Below are 21,565 nucleotides of genomic sequence, written 5' to 3' on the forward strand. Positions count from 1 at the left end.
AGCTTTTCATTCATTCATTCATTCATTCATTCATTCATTCATTCACTCATTCATTCATTCATTCATTCCAGGCATACACTTTGGCCTCTTGTTATACTTGTAGCTGAAGACCAAGGCCCCCAGAGTTGTTTCACAGACAGTGACAAGGGACTGCTCTAGGGAAACAGGCACTGATAATGGAGCAAGAATATGTGAGCTTGAAACAGTGGCTTGTGTCTGTGACTGCGTACGGTTAGCAGGCAAGACAGAGCAGTTGCAGGTGTGGTTCTTCAGGTTGCCGAGGAGGGGTGCGGAGGAAGCGGGGTGAATGGTACTGTGCGAGAGTCCAACATTGGGAACCAGTTTTTAGATAGAGGGAGACAAATTTAATAACCCAGGAGTAAAAGAGATCACCCTGGAAGGGGGAGGGGCGAGGCTAGAGAGAACACCAAAGAGGAATATAATTAAAGAGGAGAGGACTTTTTAAAACTGGTGCCACAGCGTAGGCCTGAGAAAAGGGACCCGAGGCACAGCGTTCACCGGCAGACAGCCTGCTTCCTTTCAGCCAGTGATGAGATACAAGCAACAGAGCCAAAGGACTGAGAGCTGAGAAGACACGTAAGCGTTGGTTGGGTTTACTCACCAGATCGGCAAGGCTGCGGTGTGCGGTGGTGGCCTCAGAGAAGGGCAATGCCAAGGTGATTTGCACTAATCCTCGTGGGATTGAAGGAAGCAAAAGAGTTCAGTGCTTACAGTTATTTGCCAAAGTCCAGAATCCTGCCTGCAGAGATCTCTGACGTTTGTCACCCTCCCTATTCCCCAGCTTGCACAGTTCTAAGTCATTACTGTGACAGAGAACTCAGAGACTAAACAGGGTGTGGATGAGGTGGATGGAAGACCCTTTTCTTCTAGTCTGTCACTCCATGTTTTCCACTCCTGCCACACACACCTGTTTTTTATTCCTTTCTTGTCCTTTTGAAGGATCAGAAGTCAACATTCACAGAAGAGGACAGGGGAAGTTATTGGTGTCCCTTTGACTCCTCACACTGCAATAAATAGCATGCTATGTTTCTTTTGTTGCTTTGTTTTGCAGTCGTGTGCCCTTCTGTGCCTTCCTGCTTATTCACAGAACATTACCATCCGACCCCATTCTGTCCAACCCCACCTCATATGAACCTCATTGTGAGCTTGGACAACGAGGGGGTGACTTTGCACTTGTTTTTATTGCTTTTTTTTAAAATTTATCACAAGACTAGAATATACTAAAAAAGAAAGCTTGCCAAACTGAGTCAATAAGGAAAGAGAATGTCACTTTAAAAGCCACGTTCTGATCTGTGGCCCAGCTTCTGGGAGCGGTAGCAGGAGGTAAGCCTACAGAGGAGGTGGAAAAGCTGACTATGATGAAATTTGTTGGACAAGAAGTGTTTAAGAAAATTCAATGCACAATACATATGTGCATTGGAAGAAAACACAAAACCCAGCTCACTAAAAAGCTCTGTAGGAACCAGCGCACTCCTGCTTGCAACCTTCAGACAGCCAAGTTCCCAGAGGTCGGTCTCTTTCCTAGGGAAGCAGTGGCTTCTGGAGGCTGAGGCCCTTTGCCATGCTGAAGCTGGAAGATCTGGAGGGTGATATCTGAAGAGCACAAAGAAGTGACTTTTCTTGTTTTTCCTGGACAGTAGAACGACCTTTCTAGCCAGTCTCGCTGAGTTTCTGTCATCTTGGCTGCGTTTCCATCTTTCATTCCGGGAAGCTTACTGGGAAGGAACTGTTGAGTCCCAAGGATAAGCTTCTGTTTGGTGCATTCTTGGCTCATTACCATCAAGAACAAGCCCAGATTCCTGTTCTTCAACCTTCTCTTCCGTATCTACACTGCTCTGTGGACAATCTTGGAGGCTCTGTCCCATAAAGAGGAATGTAGGCAGATACACTGTCCGTCTTCATCACATTACAACAATAAGCCAGGGCTCCAAGGCCAGATTCATTATCAGAAGAAAAGCAAAGAGAGAAAAAGTCTGACTCCACCAGCACCGTTTCTAAGATAATCAACATATGCAATGAGAGGAAGAAATGATGAAGCTAGAAGTGCACTAGAGCATAATTCCCAAGGTTCTTCAGGGCACAGTTGATAAGGTATGCATGAAGGGAGCATTTAGGATGAAGATAATAGTTCTGGCCACATGCGTGATCTTTTACAGAGCCCTGGTGATCTTTAATGTCTGTGCAGGAAGAAAGGTAACTAGAGTTGTGTGCATATATACACAGTCCAATACACAGTGGTTTTCAACCCAGCAACTTTGTAAATGCTGTTGTGTTCTACTGTTGTTAGTTATTCCTTACAAGACTTTGATTGAGCATAAAGTACAGAGTTAATAGGACAAAGCATTAAAACACAGAGAGATGACTAACTTAGCCCTCCCTGATGAGCTAGGGTTGTCACAGTTCTCAATACCAAGCAGAAATGAAGTGGTAGCGTAAGTGTGAGTGTGTCTCAGTAAAGCCAGCCTGCCAGGCAGAGACTGGGGTCTGCCACAAAGAGAGACAAGTATGAAGAGGAATGGTTGAAAATGTCTTCTCGTGCTGTCATTCTGGACATCTTTTGGGAAGCCCTCTGTATGCTATTGAAGCTGGATTCCACAAATCCTAGTGATATTCCCTATTATTGGCTAGGGTGGTGTTACAGCAGCGAAGAGTAGTAGATCAGGTAGTCTTTTCCAGGTGACAGACAACCTGTCTGCACTCTCACAGGTTCTCTGTCTGTGGAGGTAGAACAAAGGAAGTAAAATGGGTGATTGAAACATTTCTTTATTCTCAGATCTAGAGCTTTTCAATTCATATGTCCGCTTGCCATTAATGTGTGGGTAATCACACCCTAGGAACCTAGGTGGCTGCTGCCTCTGGCCGCAATTGTTGGCTCTATGTCCTGAGTTAGCACCTCTGTAATTATGAATATTAACTGTGCTACTAGAGATGGCTCTGGTTCCTGTAGCACTCTGAATATAAAAGTTAAGTCAGTCACTGATTCACACATGTCTATGATAATATTTTGTGTGTGAAACTGAGGCTTCAAACTATGTCCAAACTATGTCCCCAGCCACAGTGATAGCTGTACCTGGACAAAATTCTGTCATCAAAATCTTTCCATTTACAAGATTATTCACTTGAAAGACACTTAAAATGGATGGATTTGTGTGTGGAGCCACTGGATGAAACAGCAACCAGAGCTCTTCTTTGGAACACAACAAACCCTTTCATGTTTACCCTTTACGAACAGCAGAAAGGAAGAGCTAAGAAAGATGTGTGGCTGTTGAGTTTGTCTTTCGCACTCAGAATCAGCTTTGGCTCTGCTCCTGGTATTGATTTAAAAAAGGAAAAAAAAAACCTAGTATTTTCCCTAAAGTTTAATTAAACTAAACAAATTTATATGTTGCTTGAACAACTGTATTATAAGTATATATGTACAGACACAGAGACACACACAAAATAGGATTTGGTTTTGGTTTTGAAATGGGAGGTTTTTCACTTACAGATTCTTTAGAAGCTGAAAATTATTTTGAAAAAAAAAAGCATCTGCTGTTCAACAGAATAGAAGCCCTCAAGGAAACAAGCCTATAAATGAAGAATAAGGACATTTTTATAATGTGATGATTATGCTCAGATGATATATGTGGGGAAATGTTGCAGCTGGGCATTTGAAAAATCTACAATAACATATGCATGTTTGCACGTGTTTATATTTATTTTATTTGAAAGACCTGTTTCTTTTATTTTACATGTATGTTTGTCTGCATGTATGTCTGTGCACCTCATGTGTGCAGTGCCTGTGGAGGCCGGGAGGGGTCGTCAGATCCACTGGAACTGGAGTTTTGGTGTTCTAAGCCATTATATAGGTGCTGAAATTTGAGGCAGGGTCCTCTTGAAGAACAGTTCATGCTCTTAACCACTGAGCTATTTCGTAAGCTCTTTGCATGTATTCATAATCTCAGAAAAAGAAGTCCAAATGAAATTAGTTTTATCATGGCTCTTTCTCACTTGTGTCCTGGGTGTTGAATTTTGGTATATATATAGTATATATGTATATATATATATAATTGTGGTATATATATATGTGTATATATATAAACCACAATTCAGTGATAACTAATGTTAATGTAATGCTTGTAGTCATGTACCTCCTTCTAACCTGAGTCACTGGCAACCACTTCTGAATAATCTTTGAAAAGTTGTGTGTCTTCCCAAACAAATAAACAAACAAGCAGAAAACAGTATAAACAGAGGCAATCCTATTTATCCACCACTAAAAATAATGGTTACATTTTCCGTGTAACCTGACTATTTCTGCTTAGAATACACAAGCCGCATGATTCCCGTTCTTTCACATTCTGTGCACAAAGGTGACTTTCACTTGTTGAAACTCAGCCCTGTTCTTTTATTTCTGGGAGGCTCCTTAGCCTGTCAGCAAAGATGTCAGAAAAATCCAACATTCCTTTTGGAATCAGAGGCAGCTTTGTCACCCACGACGCAATACAATAGCTGCTGAAAATAGAAAGAATGGCTGTGGAGCAAGTGTGATTAACAGAGATAAGCTGCTGTCCAAGTGGCAGGGACAAATCCAGCAGGCCAAAGATGACCCAGCCGGAGCCACAGCTCTGCTGATTGCCGCTTCTCTTCACCTTTGATGAAATATTCATGCCTCCGCTCTCCTCTCTGCAAGCACTATTGATTTCTTGTATAAACGCTGCTATATTTAGTCTAGACAAATGGAATGTGGATCACTGTGGAATAAATTGGATGAAAGACTGGGATTTTGCCTGCCACTTTTTCTCAGTCTTGGGCAATTATTTATAATCAAGGGCAGTTTTTGTAAGTTGAGGGTGATTTTTCACAATTTAGTGATTAGTGTGTGAACAAAGGCAAGCAGTTAGACACAATCATTTCTGGTAGGATAACAGGTTAAGAAGTCAAATTATTCTTTGAGGTTTACGGTGAGTGTTTCAGAGCACTGTAGGATTTTATTTCTTATTTTGTTTCTTGTTCATTTGTTTGAAAAGTTTTTTTATCTTTCATATTTTGAGTTTATATTAAGATTCTGACCATTGCTTACTAGAATTTCCATTTGTCTTTTAGATATGAAGATGAGGTGATTTGTGAACAGCATTGCTTTGGGCTGGAGTCATGTCAAGTTTTTAAGCTAACGTTCAAACTGTCGCATCATTCCACATTCTTTTTTTTATTTATTTTTATTTTTTCTTATCAGTTACATTTATTAACTCTGTATCCCAGCTGTGTCCCACTCCCTCATTCCCTCCCAGTCCCTCCCTCCCTCCATCATCTCCTCCCTGCCCCTTTCCAAGTCCACTGATAGGGGGGACCTCCTCCCCATTCATCCAATCCTGTTTTATCAGGTATCTTCAGGACTGGCTGTAAAGTCCTCCTCTGTGGCCTAACAGGACTGCTCCTCCCTTGGGGGGTAGGGAGGTCAAAGAGCCAGTCATTGAGTTCCTGTTAGAAATAGTCCTTGTTCCCCTCACTATGGGGAACCAATTGGTTACTGAGCTACCACAGGCTACATCTGAGCAGAGGTTCTAGGTTATATCCATACATGGTCCTTGGTTGAATGACAGTCTCTGAGAAGACCCTGTGCAATTGGTTTCCCATAGTAAGGGGAACAAGGACTATTTCTAACAGGAACTTAATGACTGGTTCTTTGACCTCCCCACCTCCCAAGGGAGGAGCAGTACTGTTAGGCCACAGAGAAGGACTTTGCAGCCACTCCTGAAAATACGTGACAAAACGGAGTCATATGAAAGGGGAGGAGGTCCTCCCCTATCAGTGGACTTGGAAAGGGGCAGGGAGGAGATGAGGGAGGGAGGGTGGGACTGGGGAGGGAATGAGGGATACAGAATTAACAAAATGTAACTAATGAGAAAAATAAAATTAAAAAAAATGAAAAGAAAAAAAAGTAAAATAATAATAAATAAAAAAAAGAAGACCCTGTGCCCAGGTATATTTGGTCCTTGTGGAGCTCCTATCCTTCCCCATCATACTAACTCCCCTTCTTTCATATGATTCCCTGTACTCTGCCGAAAGTTTGGTCATGAGTCTTTGTATCTGCTTTGAAAACACTGCTAGTTAGAGTCTTTCAGATGCGCTCAGTAGACTCCTGTCATACGTTCAATGCACATCCCATCTGTCTTTCTAAACTAGGATTGATCATCTTACCCCATGTCTGCTCTCTTGATTATCCTTTTTTTTTTTTTTTTTTTTTTTTGGACATAATGAAACTTTATTTAAAAACCAAACCACTTGGAAAATATATTGCAGGCTTGACACAGCAAACAGACAGGTACATCATTGTTTCAAGTAATTGGTATAAATACAACATAGTACTTACCCAAAAGATAGGTGACATGTTGGGCCAGTAACACTGCACTACAAAGTCCCAGGCAAAAATGGCATTTGATAACAAGGTGCTTACTTTTAGGACTCCTTGTTGTTAGGGGATTACCTCTATAAGGCTCTGTGAATTCAGGAGGCTGAGTAATGCTGGGTTTGGACTTCCATTCTGTGAAATCTAGGTTTTCTCAAGTCCAGTACTTCTCAACAGTTCCTATTTTACTGTTTAATCTCAGCTACTGGTATATAAGTGACTGTCAAACCGTCTTCATGGGGATGTGTCACTTGGCTGCAGGAGTCAGTGAAGGAAGCTGTTTCCACACACAGTGTGACACCACCTGGCTTCTTCAGGGGCTTCCAGAAGGACAGAATTGAAGAAAATGACATTCCCATCGTGATGGCCAGAAAATACAAGGAACCTTTAGAACTTATTCAAATCATTCTCTCTCCTGTATCTTAAATCCATGTTGTGCCCTTGCACATAAGACAAAACCAAGCAAAATAAAGATCTGGGAAGGAAACCTTTTCCTCCCTCTAAATTATTAGTTCGCTGGGGTTTGTTTCACAGCATATGCAAGGTGGTGTGGTGACACTTGTGGTAAACAGGAGCTTGGCAACACACACACCTCTCTTCAAACTTTACCAGCAGGTTGAAGAAAGCTGCCAGCTTGGATGTCTGTGTAGTAGGAATCTAAGCCCTTGGTACGAGGGCATCTCTATTGCCAGAACAAGCACTTGCACACGAACATTTAGGAGCTAGAGTTCTCCCGTGTGCTATCTGTTATCCAAATTTTAGCACCAGCTTCTTTTCACTTCACCTTCTAAAATCCAGATGTAATGGAACCAGTATCGGGCGGTGAGAGGCATATGCCTGGAACTTTCTGTGTCCTGAGTTTTCCTCATCCATAAACATTGCTTAACCTCTAAACTGCATTCTTCCTCTTAAATAGCCTGCCCTCAGCCCCAATGGCCACTGACAGACAATTTTATTTCCCGATGGACGACAGAGACTCTTTCATCTTCTTGGTCATTGTTGGGATGAGGTGCACGTGGTCATCCACACACTTGGACACACAGCTGTCCAGCTGTCGCTTCACCTGCACCTCCTTATTTCCTGCATCCATCGAGTCTTTGGCTTTGTCATCGCAGTGCATGGTGCACCGGGCCAGGCGGTCCTGCAACCTCTCCAGCTCGTTGGTGACCAAGGCCTGGGCTTGAGCTAGAGGTGCATGGCAGCGCTCCATGCACTGGTTCACCTGCTGCGTAGATGCTTGGCTGTCCTCACAGCAGCTGGCACTGCACCGGGACAGGAGGCCCTGCCTCTTCCGAATGTTCTCTCTCTCCACACTTTTCGCCACGGCGTCCACAGCCTCCCCTCCTGCACTCGGAGTTGCTGCACCTCCGCCATGGCGACCCTGAGCTGCGCCGCGACAGCGCCCCGATAATCTTTTTTAGGTGTATAGATTTCATTATGTTTGTCATATCTTGTAGGTCTATATAAGCGAGTATATACCGTGTTTGTCTTTCTCCTTCTGGGATATTTCACTCAGAATGATCTTTTCTAGATCCCACCGTTCGCCTGCAAATTTCATGATTTCCTCCTTTTTGATTGCTGAGTAGTATTCCACTGTGTAAAAATACCACAATTTCTGTACCCAGTCCTCCGTTGATGGACATCTGGGTTGTTTCCAGGTTCTGGCTATTACAAATAAAGCTGCTATAAGTATGGTTGAGCAAGTATCCCCTTTGTGTACTTGAGCAAAGTTTGGGTATATACCTAGCAGTGGTATAGCTGGGTCTTGAGGAAGCACTATTCCTAATTGTCTTAGAAAGCGCCAGATAGATTTCCAGAGTGGTTGTACCAGTTTACATCCCCACCAGTAGTGGAGGAGGGTTCTCCTTTCTCCACAACCTCTCCAGCACCACATTCTTGACTAGGGATTCTGCACTGCCCTGTACTGCTAAGAGACCTACTTATGCCACCTTCATCTACAGACTTGTCACAACCCCTTGTCTGAACAAGGGTAGCGTCATCAAAAGTCGCTGTCTGTCAAACCATAGTTTATTGATTCATCGTTTTCCCATCATCCTCAGATTCTTACAAGTGGTGTTGATAGTGCCAACTTCTGATCCACACATGGAAAAAATAACTGGTGTTAGCGAAGCAAGATTGACACCAGTCTGTGTGCTGTATACATAGATGTGCGCACACATATGTGTATAATCCAGCTTGGTTGACACTTGTAAGCATTTATGTGGGAGGCCTTTCCCTCTATAAACAGGAAAACTTGGAGTTTTTCTTGAAGCACTGAAAATAACTCATAAACCTCCACAGAATACAAACTTGATAATTCCCAGCCTGGCATCTAGGAAGAACAGATCAGGTAGTAGTAGTACATGAGCATTTCTGGCAATTTAAAAATCGAAAGCAGGAGAAAAGGAAAACCGTACCCTCAGCCCAACGCAACTACCATCTCTTTCCTGTGTCATTCCTTGCATCAGAATGTATGGATAGTGTTATTGAAAAGTCTCTCTCTCTCTCTTTCCCTCTCTTCCTCTGTCTTTCTCACTTCTCTATGTGTATGTGTGCGTATTGGGCATATTTTTTGTCTTTTCTTTTTAAAGTCCTGAGGCGCAACATTAGGAATGATGTCTAATATTATAAGGAGCTCAATAAACCTTTATACAATTTAGTTACTATGGTATAAATGCCAAATTATTGCTGCTTTTTAAGCATTTTAAATTTTCACGAACATTTCTCAGGGATATCATATGTTTTTGAGCATGCTTGTGCAAATGGGTGTACATGTGGATATGTCTGGGGTTGCTTGTGTACATGCATGCACACACATGTGGAGACCAGAGGACAGCCATGGGTATCATTCCTCAGCAGTGTCTGTCACTGTCCTGGAACCCACCAAGTAGGCTAGGCTGGCTGGCCAGTGAGCCTCATGGCTCTCCTGGTCTTCACCTCCCCAGCACTAGATTACAGGTGTGTGAGACCATCCTCAGTTGCTTTTTTTAATGTAGGTTCTGGGGATCAAATTAGGGTTCTCTTTCTGAATGAGGGCTGAGCATCTTCCCCAGGGTCCTCCTTCTTGCTCAGTTTCTTTAGGTGTACAGATTTTAGCATGTTTATCCTGTATTATATGTGTAATATACACTTATAAGTGAGTATATACCACATATGTCTTTATCCCTCTGGGATACCTCACTCAGGATGATCTTTTCAATATCTCACCATTTGTCCACAAATTTCATGATTTCCTTGTTTTTAATTGCTGAGTAGTATTCCATTGTGTACATGTACCACAATTTCTGTAATATTCCTCAGTTGAGGGGCATCTGGGCTGTTTCCAGATTCTGGCTATTATGAATAAAGCTTCTATGAACATGGTTGAGCAAATGTCCTTGTTGTGTACTTGAACACATTTTGGATATAAGCCTAGGAGTGGTATAGCTGGATCTTTAGGCAGCTCTATTCTTAATTGTCTGAGAAAGACCCAGATTGATTTCCAAGTGGTTGTACAAGTTTACATTCCCACCAGCAATGGAGGAGGGTTCCCCTTTCTCCACATCCTCTCCAGCATGTGTTGTCAGTTGAATTTTTGATCTTAGCCATTATGATGGGTGTATGGTGAAATCTCAGGGTTGTTTTGATTTTCATTTCCCTGATAGCCAAGGATGTTGAGCATTTCTTTAAGTGTTTCTCTGCCATTCGATATTCCTCTATTGAGGATTCTCTGTTTAGCTCTATACCCCATTTTTAACTAGATTACCTGATTTGTTGCTGCTAATTTCTTGATTTCTTTATCTATTCTGGATATCAGACCTTTGTCAGATATAGGATTGGTGAAGATCCTTTCCCAATCTGTAGGCTGTCATTTTGTTCTGATGACAGTGTCCTTTGCTTTACAGAAAATTTCAGTTTCATGAGGTACCATTTATTGATTGTTGATCTTAGAGCCTGAGCTGTTGGTGTTCTGTTCAGGAAGTTGTTCCTGTGCCAATGAGTTCAAGGCTCTTCCCCACTTTCTCTTCTAACAGGTGTAGTGTGTCTAAATGGGATAGATAACAGAAGATAACAGAAGGGAGAAAACAGGGAACATGACAGGAGTCTACCACAGAGGGCCTCTGAAAGACTCTACCCAGCAGGGTATTGAAGCAGATACTGTGACTCATAGCCAAGCTTTGGGCAGAGTGCAGGGAATCTTATGAAAGAAAGGGGAGATAGAAAGACCTGGAGGGGACAGGAGCTCCATCAGGAGAACAACAGATCCAAAAAATCTGGGCAAAGGGGTCTTTCTGAGACTGATACTCCAACCAAGGATCATGCATGGAGAAAACCTAGAACCCCTGCTCAGATGTAGCCCATGGCAGCTCAGTCTCTAAGTTGTTTCCCTAGTAAGGGGAACAGGGACTGTCTCTGATATGATCTCAGTGGCTGGCTCTTTGATCACCTCCCCCTAGGGGGAGCAGCCTTACCAGGCCACAGAGGTAGACAATGCAGCCAGTCCTGATGAGACCTGATAGGCAAGGTCAGATTGAAGGGGAGGAGGACCTCCCCTCTCAGTGGACTTGGAGGGGTCATGGGAGGAGAAGAGAGAGGGAGGGCAGGATCTGGAGGGGGCTACAGCTGGGATACAAAGTAAATAAATTGTAATAAATAAAAACTAAATTAAAAAGTAAAATCAATTAAAAATTAAAATAAATAAAAAGAATAAATAATAAATAGATAAATAAATAAATAAATAGACAGATAAATAAATAAATAAGTAAATAAATAAATAAATAAATAAATAAATAAATAAATAAATAAATGAATAAATAAGGGTGCTCATGTTTGTAAGTCAAGACTTTACCAACTGAGCTCACCTTACCAACTTTACTGAGCTCTCTCCCCAGCCAATGGCTGCATTTCTTTTAACCAAATGGATGTGACCTATTTTATTTAGATATCCCTTCCAGTTGATGACTCTGATGATAATAAAATCAACCCCCAGAAAATAATGTGTCTTTGATGTTTCTTCTCCATTATGATTGTTCCTGTGTGATTTGTGTCTAGAGGCGGCAAGTCTGCATGAAAGGTAGAAACGTTCAATGCCTGAGGGTTCATATCACAGCTGTATTTTTGCCAGTTTCGTATGAGTAGGAAGTACCACTTGCAGTAAATACTTTGGTCCTCTTCTTACCTGGTAAAATGGGGCATCACACATGTAGACTTCTATGCACGCACATACGTACATGTGCATGTGTATGATTCTTAATGGCCACATAATGATGTCTCATTTTCTTAATTGTTAGTATTAATCACTAACGAAGTGGATATTATTTTCAAATATTTAATAGAAATCACTTACCATTTTGTTGCCACAGTTGCTTATGTACTTTTGATCCACTCGCCGATGAGTACTGATGAATTATTTTAATGTACAGACATTTTTCATTTTTATGTAATGACAAAACCAATATTTATTTTTTTTAGAGAGCGGTATGCTGTAATCCTTTGAATGAATATTCTCGTGTGAGCTTATAATTATTATTGTTCCTATAATCATCTCCACTTTAGTAGAGAGGGTGCTATGTCCCCGTGGAGAAAATAACATTCTCAGGCTTGCACAAGTAGGAGAGTTATAACAAGCACTAGGTTTTAGAATTGAGGTTGAAACCAGCAGGCTGTGTGTCATGGTTGACTTACTGAACCATTTTCCTAGGCTTCTCACTCAGAAAGTATTTTAAATATTTTTGCAATTAAAATTTCTGGTTATTTCTGTCTGTGCTGGGTATTACCTCTGAGGAGTGGTTCACTACTTTTAAAGAGGTCTGACCTCGGCTGGCAGATGTTGTCTTTACCTTGACCTGTTTGATTTAATAACAAAACTTCCCCAGTTCCTCAGAATGCTAAACCACCAGTTCAGCCTGGGCACTGACCAATCAGAGTAAACATTAGCCATGAACAGGTGCCATCTGGAGAGCTCCCTGGCCTCTGACTGTCCTGCTTAAACCTTTCTTTGGAGGGGGAAGGGCAGGTGCTCATCTGCTCAAACCATGCCGGCTCTTAATGTGTGTTACCTAATTCAGTTTTTATAAATGTAAATGTCATCTTCCATAGCATGCTTGGCTCATCAGCCCTTCCCACACACACCCTTTGGTGGTTTGATTAAATATTTACTTGAAGTTCCCTCATACTCCTTTTCTCTCTTGTTTATTTTAAGAATGAGGTTTCCACCATTTAAATGATCGCTATTTAAAAACCAGTGCTCAGGCACTCAGCTGCTCTCACTTCTCCATGTGTGGACTTGGCCTGCTGTTTTGGTTAATCACCATTATCTGCACTTGGATGGAGAGTTTTCTCACTGCTTTCTCAGTTGCAATGGTGAAGTAGATGTAGCGATGGCATGCTTAAGGGAGGGTCTATCTTCTGCCTCTGATTAGAGAACCCTTCGTTAAGCTCTGAATTGAGTTGTGGCAGGAGTTCCCTTTTTGCATGACATCTTTCCTTCATCTTAGTTTTCAGTGGCTGTGATTTGTAAATGGTTCAGTCTAATAAATTTTATAAATGATTTTTTTTTATACCATCAGTTGAACCTATCTGTTTGGGGGGAAAGAGACAATTGTAGAAGATTCAGATCAGAATAAGTATAACTGAGTGAAAATTAAGCTAGGGACCTCTACCAAAACTGATGTACAAAGCACAGTTTAACATCATAATGAAGCAGTGACTATACCCATTTCTTTATGCGCGGACTTACATGTACTGTACAGGGTATAGTGGTTTTTGTCATTGGTATGTTTACAAATCCATGTGCTAATGCCCAAACCTCTCTACCCCATTCCCTGTCTGCTTTCCTGTGTCTCCAGTGGATGTGAAATCCGAGGTTCCTATGGGCCTGGAGCCCATCTCACCATTAGACCTAAGGACAGACCTCAGGGTGATGATGCCTGTGGTGGATCCTGTTGTCCGTGAGAAGCAGCTGCAGCAGGAGTTACTTCTCATCCAGCAGCAACAGCAAATCCAGAAGCAGCTCCTGATAGCAGAGTTCCAGAAGCAGCATGAGAATCTGACCAGACAGCACCAGGCTCAGCTCCAGGAGCACATCAAGGTAGCAAATGTGTCTTTGTCTCTGACCTTCCCAGTCAGGGCATCGGCACCATGATGTGGGCATAAGACCGACCTGTGGGAGCACTGATGGGGAATTTCACTGTGATTAACACATGGATGTGTGGCTTGAAGGAAATTGTGATTGTGCTAGTTGGAAACTTGGGTAAGTACCTGGTAAACCCTCGCTTGGCTAACAGGAGCACTCTGCCACTCTTACCCTTTACCTTAGACTCACTGGTAGCAACGGGAACTTTCCTCTGTTCTTGAACATCCTCTCCCCCATGTGTGTTCCTTTGCCCCATGCACGCACCACCAAGAACCACAAGCTAGAAAGGCCACGTTATGCTGCTGAAACATCCATGTGCACTATTCATCAGGGTTAGGGTAGAGCTTTCCCGTGAATGGAGACTCCCTCCTCTGCTGTTTGTTTTGTCTTCAGCCTGGATCAGTACAAATTTTTCCTTAAAGAAAATATCCCACGGGGCATAAAATCAAGATAGAAATATAATGAAGAATTGAAGGGAGTTTTACATGCAAAATGGCATAAATATTTGAATGTTTTTATAGACATTTATTTCAGGGGAAATATAGCAATAGCTCAGAATTTTTACTGACATCTGGTGATTTTGTGTATGCCAAATTGTTCTTTTTCTTCTTTGGTATATTCACTTGAAAAAAAAGTACCACTTTAGATTTATTTGTATTTTTTTCCATATAATTGGCAAAAACATCTATTAACAGAGAACTTACACATGACTCTAAGTTCAAAACTTGGGAATTTGAGAGGGGAAGACATAAAGCTTAAAAATAACATGGACTGCAAAATGGGCAAAGTTTTTAAATTCTAAATAAGCACAAGGATGTTTTGATTCAATAAAATAGATATTTACTTTGAATTTATTTTATTAAAAGCACAAAATATTTAAAGTTACATTTTATTTTATATTTAACTCCTCCAAAGATGACTTAAATGTGATAATCAACAGAATTATGTGTTTTGTTATATTGTACTATAATGTATTCTAGGCACTTAATCTCTTATCTGTATATTAAGTACAGATACATGGATATAATATTAATATAGATATCTAACTTATAACACTAAATTACAGTGTCTAAGTAGATGAAAGTACTATTTTCTTCCCCATTTCCTTTGTTCTGTGAGACAGTATTTGCATAAAAGGCTTTTCAATGCCTAGTATAAAATATAATTTCTTTGCTTTACTAGTGAACTTACCAGTGACTTTCATATTATTGCTCCATAAACTACCTTAAAAATAAGAGTGAAGGGTTCAGCATGTGTTCCCCAAATGAAATCATTGTTTCATGGCTATATTTATATGAGTAACCTTTACTTAGTTTGTACATTTATTTTTGAATATATGCCAAAATGTTATTTCAGTTTGACCCAGAAACAATAATAGAAGCATTGATGTTTAGATCCTTTTCTTCAGTCCTTCCAGGCATGTTAACAGAGCAATGAGGCATGAGTAAGATTTACATTCATCACCTTGCTTCAAGATCTGAATAACTATATGACTTAGTTTCTTTTATGTAGAGTCCTTTGCCCCAAGTATTGAGGCACGATGATAAGCTGCTTGAATTGCTTGATTTTAGATTTCTTTTTTTCATTAATGTTTAGTACTTTTGTTGCTGCTAAAGTCAACTGTGAGTAATTTATCATTTGACTTCATTCAGAGTCTAAGAGTAGCAAGCAGGTAATTGTGTCTGTGGCACAAACAAAACAATATGGCAAGTTGATTGACATCTGGAAAAAGTTGGAAAAGCGGCACTTGAGAGAATAAGGATTGTGGGATGGTTAAAGAAAAACTACAGCATTAAGAAGACGGTTTTCCTAAGTAGTATGTTATTTTGTGAGAGATTGAAGACATATTTACACCTTCCTTTTAAGACTAGGAAGTTATGCACTTGCTTAATTCTTTTATTTCGTTTTGTTACCGTCTTGTGAATAGGTCTAAGGGTTAATGCTTTTAACGTTCATTTAGATTTATTTGCATGAGGAAGGCAGCACAGCATGCTTTAACTGCATTAGCTTTGAATGCCAGCCCTTCTCATACTCAGCACCTGCTGCCTTCCATCCTATTCTCCTAGTTCTCCCCTAGTCCACTGAGGTAGAGAGAAACAGTATCACTCTGCAAAGTCATATTGAATGTGGCTAGAATGTAAGCTCTCAAAATTGTGTTGTCTTCTCTTATCTGCCTGCAAAGCTCCCAAATCACCATACCTCACTCAAGCTTAAATGTCTGGAAATAAATATGAAGTTGTATTTCATGTAATTTTTTATTTTTTAGATAGGCCCCATTTCTATAATCTTGTCTATAAGTAGTGACTATGGGAATGAATATGTGTGCTTTTTCAATACCAGAAGGAATTATAATTCAACCACATTGAAGTTTTGGATAAAGTATTGAACCAATTTGACCAGTCTTAATATCAATATAGAATTGACATTAAAACCAAATTTAAATATAACTATGAATTTCTAAGTAACAGCAGGACATTTGAGAATGTCCATTAAGTGGTTAGTATTTACAAACAAAACACCAAGATTTTCAGATGTAATATAGAGAATAAGAGGAAAGATTCCCAATCACATGCTTGAGTTTGGGTAAGACTGTTGTAGTTGACATTAAAAGTTGCCTTCTTGGTTATCCAAAAAAACAACATGAAAGTCCTGATGACACACCTCTGTGCCTTTAATTTTTGTTCTATTATTTGCTATTAAACATAGGATTTTATGTACCTCATATTCAAAAGGCTAAATTATGCTTTAGTTGATATTACGCTATAAGTAATAATAATTGAAATATTATCATTCAAGACTAAATTTCATATGAATTATGAATCTGAATAGAAAGATATTGTTGCCTATCTTACTTTAATGAGCAGAGATTCTGAGAAGCTTTAGTATTTTGTCAGAGCTCTGCCTGGCAGAGGTAGAAGCTACAAAGGACTCTACATAGTTCTTCAATGGGTACATTTGCATTTATTCAGATATGTGCATGTTCCTTGGTCTGAAAGAAAATTGATATCATTAAAAGGTCATAATAAATAACCTCATGTTTTTGTTATGCATGGTTTGAAGTAAATTTGGAGGATTCAGAAAACCAAACAACGGTGCATGGAAGTACAGTTTGTGGAAGTGATTTCATTTGGACCTATATCTGTAATCTAGAAATTTCCATGACAGTTATGAAGTTTCTGTTATTTTTCAAGAAGTATATTGATATGTAAATTACCTCACTCTAACAAGCACTGTTTGGTAAAAGTCTCTGGGAGGTGGCAAAAGTCTTAGTGTTTGTTCTATTTCAGGTAGACTTTCCCCAACTTAATTCACACCTTAACATTATAACCACTTTAGTTTTATACTGTGTCTCAGGGTAAGAACTGATTATTTCAGTTGTCTATTTCTAGTGTGAGAGACTTTGTGAGGTAGACAGCTAGGCTGTCTCTGCCCTTTGCATGTTCCTGTGTTTTGTAGGCACACACAGAAGGGGACTAAAGGTTAAACCAACAGCATTCAAATGACCTAAGTGGATTTGGTAATAATTTTTTGATAGGGAGGCACAAGTAATGGAATCATCTAAAAGTTTGCTTGTTGTAGATACCAAAACCATCGTGACTGTAGCTTCCTGTCTTTATATTTCAATAATAAAAAGGTGGTTGAAACAAAAAAGAAAATACTATCAAGTTCCAAACGCTGATAACATTGCAATTTGGGGCAGTGAGTGATGACTTTGAAGCTTAAAGAAATTGCACACTCTCATGTCTTTCTCTTCTCGCAAGTTACAACAGGAACTTCTAGCCATAAAACAACAGCAAGAACTCCTAGAAAAGGAGCAGAAACTGGAGCAGCAGAGGCAAGAACAGGAAGTAGAGAGGCATCGCAGAGAGCAACAGCTTCCTCCTCTCAGAGGCAAAGATAGAGGACGAGAAAGTAAGAGGCACCAGGGTAACAGATACACTCTCTTCCTGAATCTTTAGCTGACCATCGCAAGGAACCTGATAAATAACGGAGATAAACTTGTCAAAACTGTCCTTGTCTGATTAAAAGAATAATGAATGTTTAGATGAAAATGCCCTTTCATATCAGCTCTGCAGAGCGTATTGAGAAACACACACAGCATTGGCAAAGACACAGGCTGGTTCTTTTGACTTTGAAAATACCATCACACTAAAGTGATCAAATGTAAAACTCCTTGTTTAGCGAAAAAAGTTAAGTCTCCATGTTTGCAGTGTGCCTCAGTTCCCTTTTGGTGTATTTAGACTGTGGAAAGACTAAAGGCAGAACATTTGCAAAATAACGGTCCACAAGAGGGAGACAGATCCAAAAGATTACCCTTTCCCCACTCAGTTCAAACTCAGGTCGCTGCAGAGTTTAAAGTGTTGATATTTGTATTGAACTTATGAACAAAATTTATTTGTTTCAGACTGAATGAATTTTAAAACAACGTTGAACTTATTGACAAAATACTCAGAAGTTTTAATGTTTTGTAGCAATCCACAACACTCTCTAAGATTCCTAATTTTAAAAAATAAAATAACATTAAAAACTAGTGTTTTGTTCCTATTTATGTAATTATTTATTTATGTAAGTACTAAAGGTTGTACATAGGACCTTACAAACACTAGGCAGGCATTGTGCCATTAGTTACAACCCCAAGTGTCAGCAATTTTCTTTTTAAATTTAAAGACAGATTGGTGATAGTTCTAGGAATCCCCTCCCTATAAACACAATCAAAGAACTCACTGAAGGTTATTTTGAAAATTTGTAACATAAAGAACAGTTACAAAACCAGGGCTCTGCCATTTTTCTAAATCCTCTGTAGATTCTGATTTTTTTTTCTTTTAATAGGAAAACTCCATGTGCTGTGGCCAGTGATATTTCTTCATGACCTTTGTTGAGCATTCTTAAGTGTTGAGAGGAAAGAACCCATAGTCACTGTCTGTTTCCCTGTGTGCGTGCGTGTGTGTTTCAGGGGCAGTGGCGAGCACAGAAGTAAAGCAGAAGCTTCAAGAATTCCTGTTGAGCAAATCAGCAACGAAAGACACTCCAGCCAATGGAAAGAATCATTCCGTGAGCCGCCATCCCAAGCTCTGGTACACGTATGTTCTGTATTTGGCTGCTTTCATCCCAAGGGTAGAGAGGGTTCTATCTCTGACTGACCTGGGAAGAATTTCTGGGCCTGCCACTTCTCAGCCGTGTCCCTATGGACAAGTTCCTGGAAATCTCTAAGGATCAGCTTCTTCTCTGCAAAAAGGATCACCGCTCTAGAGCTGCTGGGAAGTTCCTAAGAGAGGGAAAAATGTTACAAAGTAAATAGGAGTGTCAGTACTCAATTATCATTAGCATTTGTGACTGTTACCTCCTTTGTTGAATGACTAACTGGAGTCTGGGTGGAGCCCAGAGGTGGTTTTGAATCCTCAGATAGTACACCTGGGATCTGCACAGAATGTATAGACCTTTAGAAGATCATGGCTATGTTTTGTTCCACCTGCCTTAATACAAAATAGAAACCAGAGCTATTTTGAGAAATTCAGATGATTTCTGTTTTTAAGAGGGAGATAAGAAGATGAAGGCAAGGGAGAAAGATAAATAAACAAACCTAAGCCTTTGCTAACTCCTTCAGCCTTGCCCACAGGACTTCACATTTTTCCATCCAGTGAAATAAAAGTTTGTCTTCTGAGCTGCAAATCGACAACAAGGTACATGGTGTTGTTGGAGCCTTTATGGAGCCCAAGCTTCCCAAGTCTAGCAGAGATCTTACATAAAATACAATTCCTTTCTCTATGAGATAGAAATGATGTCAGGGTTTTTTTTTTTAATTTTATTTTCAGAATTAAATCAAAGACTAATATATAAATCACATTGGATAATAGGCTGATTGAGAATGGGTTCAGTTCTCACATGAACATGTATGTTGAAAGCCTTAGAGTTTATGTGACATAATTTTCCATCCCTTACATCAAGGACAGGAAGTAAATATTAATTAGTTTATGAAATTCGCAGCATCCCAAGTGTCTCCAAGAAGAGTTGCTCCACTTCTAAGCTTGTTTCAGAGGTGTCTGCTCTCCTGTTCATCCAAAGCTGAGGAAACAGGCAGACTCCAAATTATTTCAGACATTTGAACAATCATGTCCTTGATATCAGTTGTCCCGATAAACCAGTCAGTATCACAAATTAATCTAAAAAAAACAACATGATTTTATTACCTAAAATTGTCTGTATATTATATGACGGATTCATAATGCTTTCAAAGTTAACAGATTTAAAGAAAAGATAATACAGTTTTCTAACGAGAAACAACTATTAGGAAATAATTTATCTTCTGAAAATTCTTCAGTGTTCCCTTGAGTGTATTAGGCATGGCTCCTCATGTCAGTAATGATCTCGTCTTGTTTACATGGAATATAATTCCAGCTAACCATAAATCATTAACTTTAGGAGTTGGCTATGTGGCTCTCGGCAATTTCCTTGAATTCTCAAAGGACCAGCTCCTGCTTGCAAAGGGCATAATGGCACATTTCCATGCTTTTTACCAGTTATAAGTATGAGACATGACCTTAAATAAGTTAACTGTTGAGAGTATGTTTTTCATACAAAGACCTGTGGTGGAGCAGCCACAGAGGTAGGTGGCCCTGTGCCCTGGGCATGCTTTCTTTTATGTATAATAGTTGTGATATTTGTGTACACAGGGTCATCTCAGAGCAGCTGTTTGGACACTTCTCCACTAGCACAATTGCTTCTTTTCAATGCATTCATCCAAGAAAGAGAACCTATGTTTTAAAGTTAGTTGTATGTCAAAGAAGAATGTGCTCTATGTCCCACATGTCTAGAGCGCCTGTGGGGGTCAGGACTCTGTCGTGTCTTTAGTGTAAGGATCATCCTCATGCAATGAGGTCTTTGGACATGCATACTTCCTGCTACCATGGCTGTTCTGTAAGGCCACTCCAAAGAATCGATCCAAAGGGTAGCTTTTCTGTAGTTCTCAGTAGGAGCTATTGAAAAATCATACACAGTAATTTCAGGTTCTAGAAATCTCGTTGTTGTTTTTTATTATTTTGTTTTGTTTTTTTAATTCTAACAAAGGGTAGTTTTCCACATGGTTGACCTACCAAACTCAAGTTGGGCATGTCTAGGTCTCCTGCATCATACAGTGAACGTGGATGCACGAGGCTCTGGTTTGGATTCACTAAGGAGGAAGGACATAAACGCAGCTGGTGTACTGATCAGCGAGTCCAGCTGCTTACTTCTGACTAACGTCTGCTAAAACCCAACGTCAACAGGGGCCTTTGTTGTTGTTGTTTGTAGGGCTGCCCGCCACACATCACTGGATCAAAGTTCTCCGCCCCTCAGCGGAACATCGCCGTCCTACAAGTACACATTGCCAGGAGCCCAAGATGCCAAGGATGATTTCCCCTTGAGAAAAACTGGTAAGTTATCATAGCAAGGACAGCATTTACCTTCTCGTGGTACACCTCACTTTTGTTTTTGCCCACCTCCAGATGAAAAGTAATGAGGTTTGAAGAATAGGTAGAATGCCCTACACACACACCGTATTGGACCAGATGTGCCCACAATCACACGTATATACGAGTGCTGGTACGCATGCAGAGGCACGGAGATGCTTCATTCTCTCATCTCTGTTTCTGCGTGATCCCATCCACTATATAATCAACAGATCTTTGTAGTATTGAAATATCATATCTGGGTTAGCAATAAAATTATAATAAAAGGAAAACACGTATGTCATTCCTCAGAATATACAACGTTCCTCTATGCTCTCCCACTATAGCCAATATGGTTAATGTAGTTAGATAATAAGATTTGTGTACATTCTATTTTATAGCTTCCAATGTCTAGGAAGTGCAGCTTTTCAAAGGATTTAAAATGTTTTACATCCACGACTTCCAAATAGATATTCATAAATAGTTTAATCTACTGTATTTCACACAAGTCATGTTGAGGCATTGCATCTGTCACTTGCATGTAAAATCCTCAGAGTGCTGATTTCAAATAATCATATTCATTTTGCCAAGCAATTTGGAGTGTAGATTGTACAAACG

The 21,565-nt window shown here is 40.2% G+C and overlaps 1 protein-coding gene and 1 pseudogene across 1 annotated transcript in view; one reads left to right on the forward strand and one right to left on the reverse strand.

Moving 5' to 3' along the window:
* Hdac9 (histone deacetylase 9) overlaps nt 1-21,565 on the forward strand; it is a 675,889-nt gene that overhangs the window by 267,964 nt on the left and 386,360 nt on the right. Inside the window, exons 3-6 of the mRNA XM_055624368.1 lie at nt 13,237-13,478; nt 17,285-17,435; nt 18,478-18,604; nt 20,811-20,932. Of these exons, the coding sequence (XP_055480343.1) occupies nt 13,237-13,478; nt 17,285-17,435; nt 18,478-18,604; nt 20,811-20,932 (642 nt within the window). The remainder of the gene's footprint in view (nt 1-13,236; nt 13,479-17,284; nt 17,436-18,477; nt 18,605-20,810; nt 20,933-21,565) is intronic.
* On the reverse strand, nt 7,362-7,783 carry LOC129689258 (protein FAM136A-like; annotated as a pseudogene).

This window comes from Psammomys obesus, unplaced genomic scaffold, assembly GCF_907164565.1.
Source record: "Psammomys obesus unplaced genomic scaffold, mPsaObe1.curated_primary_1811, whole genome shotgun sequence".
Taxonomy (NCBI): Eukaryota; Metazoa; Chordata; class Mammalia; order Rodentia; family Muridae; genus Psammomys; species Psammomys obesus.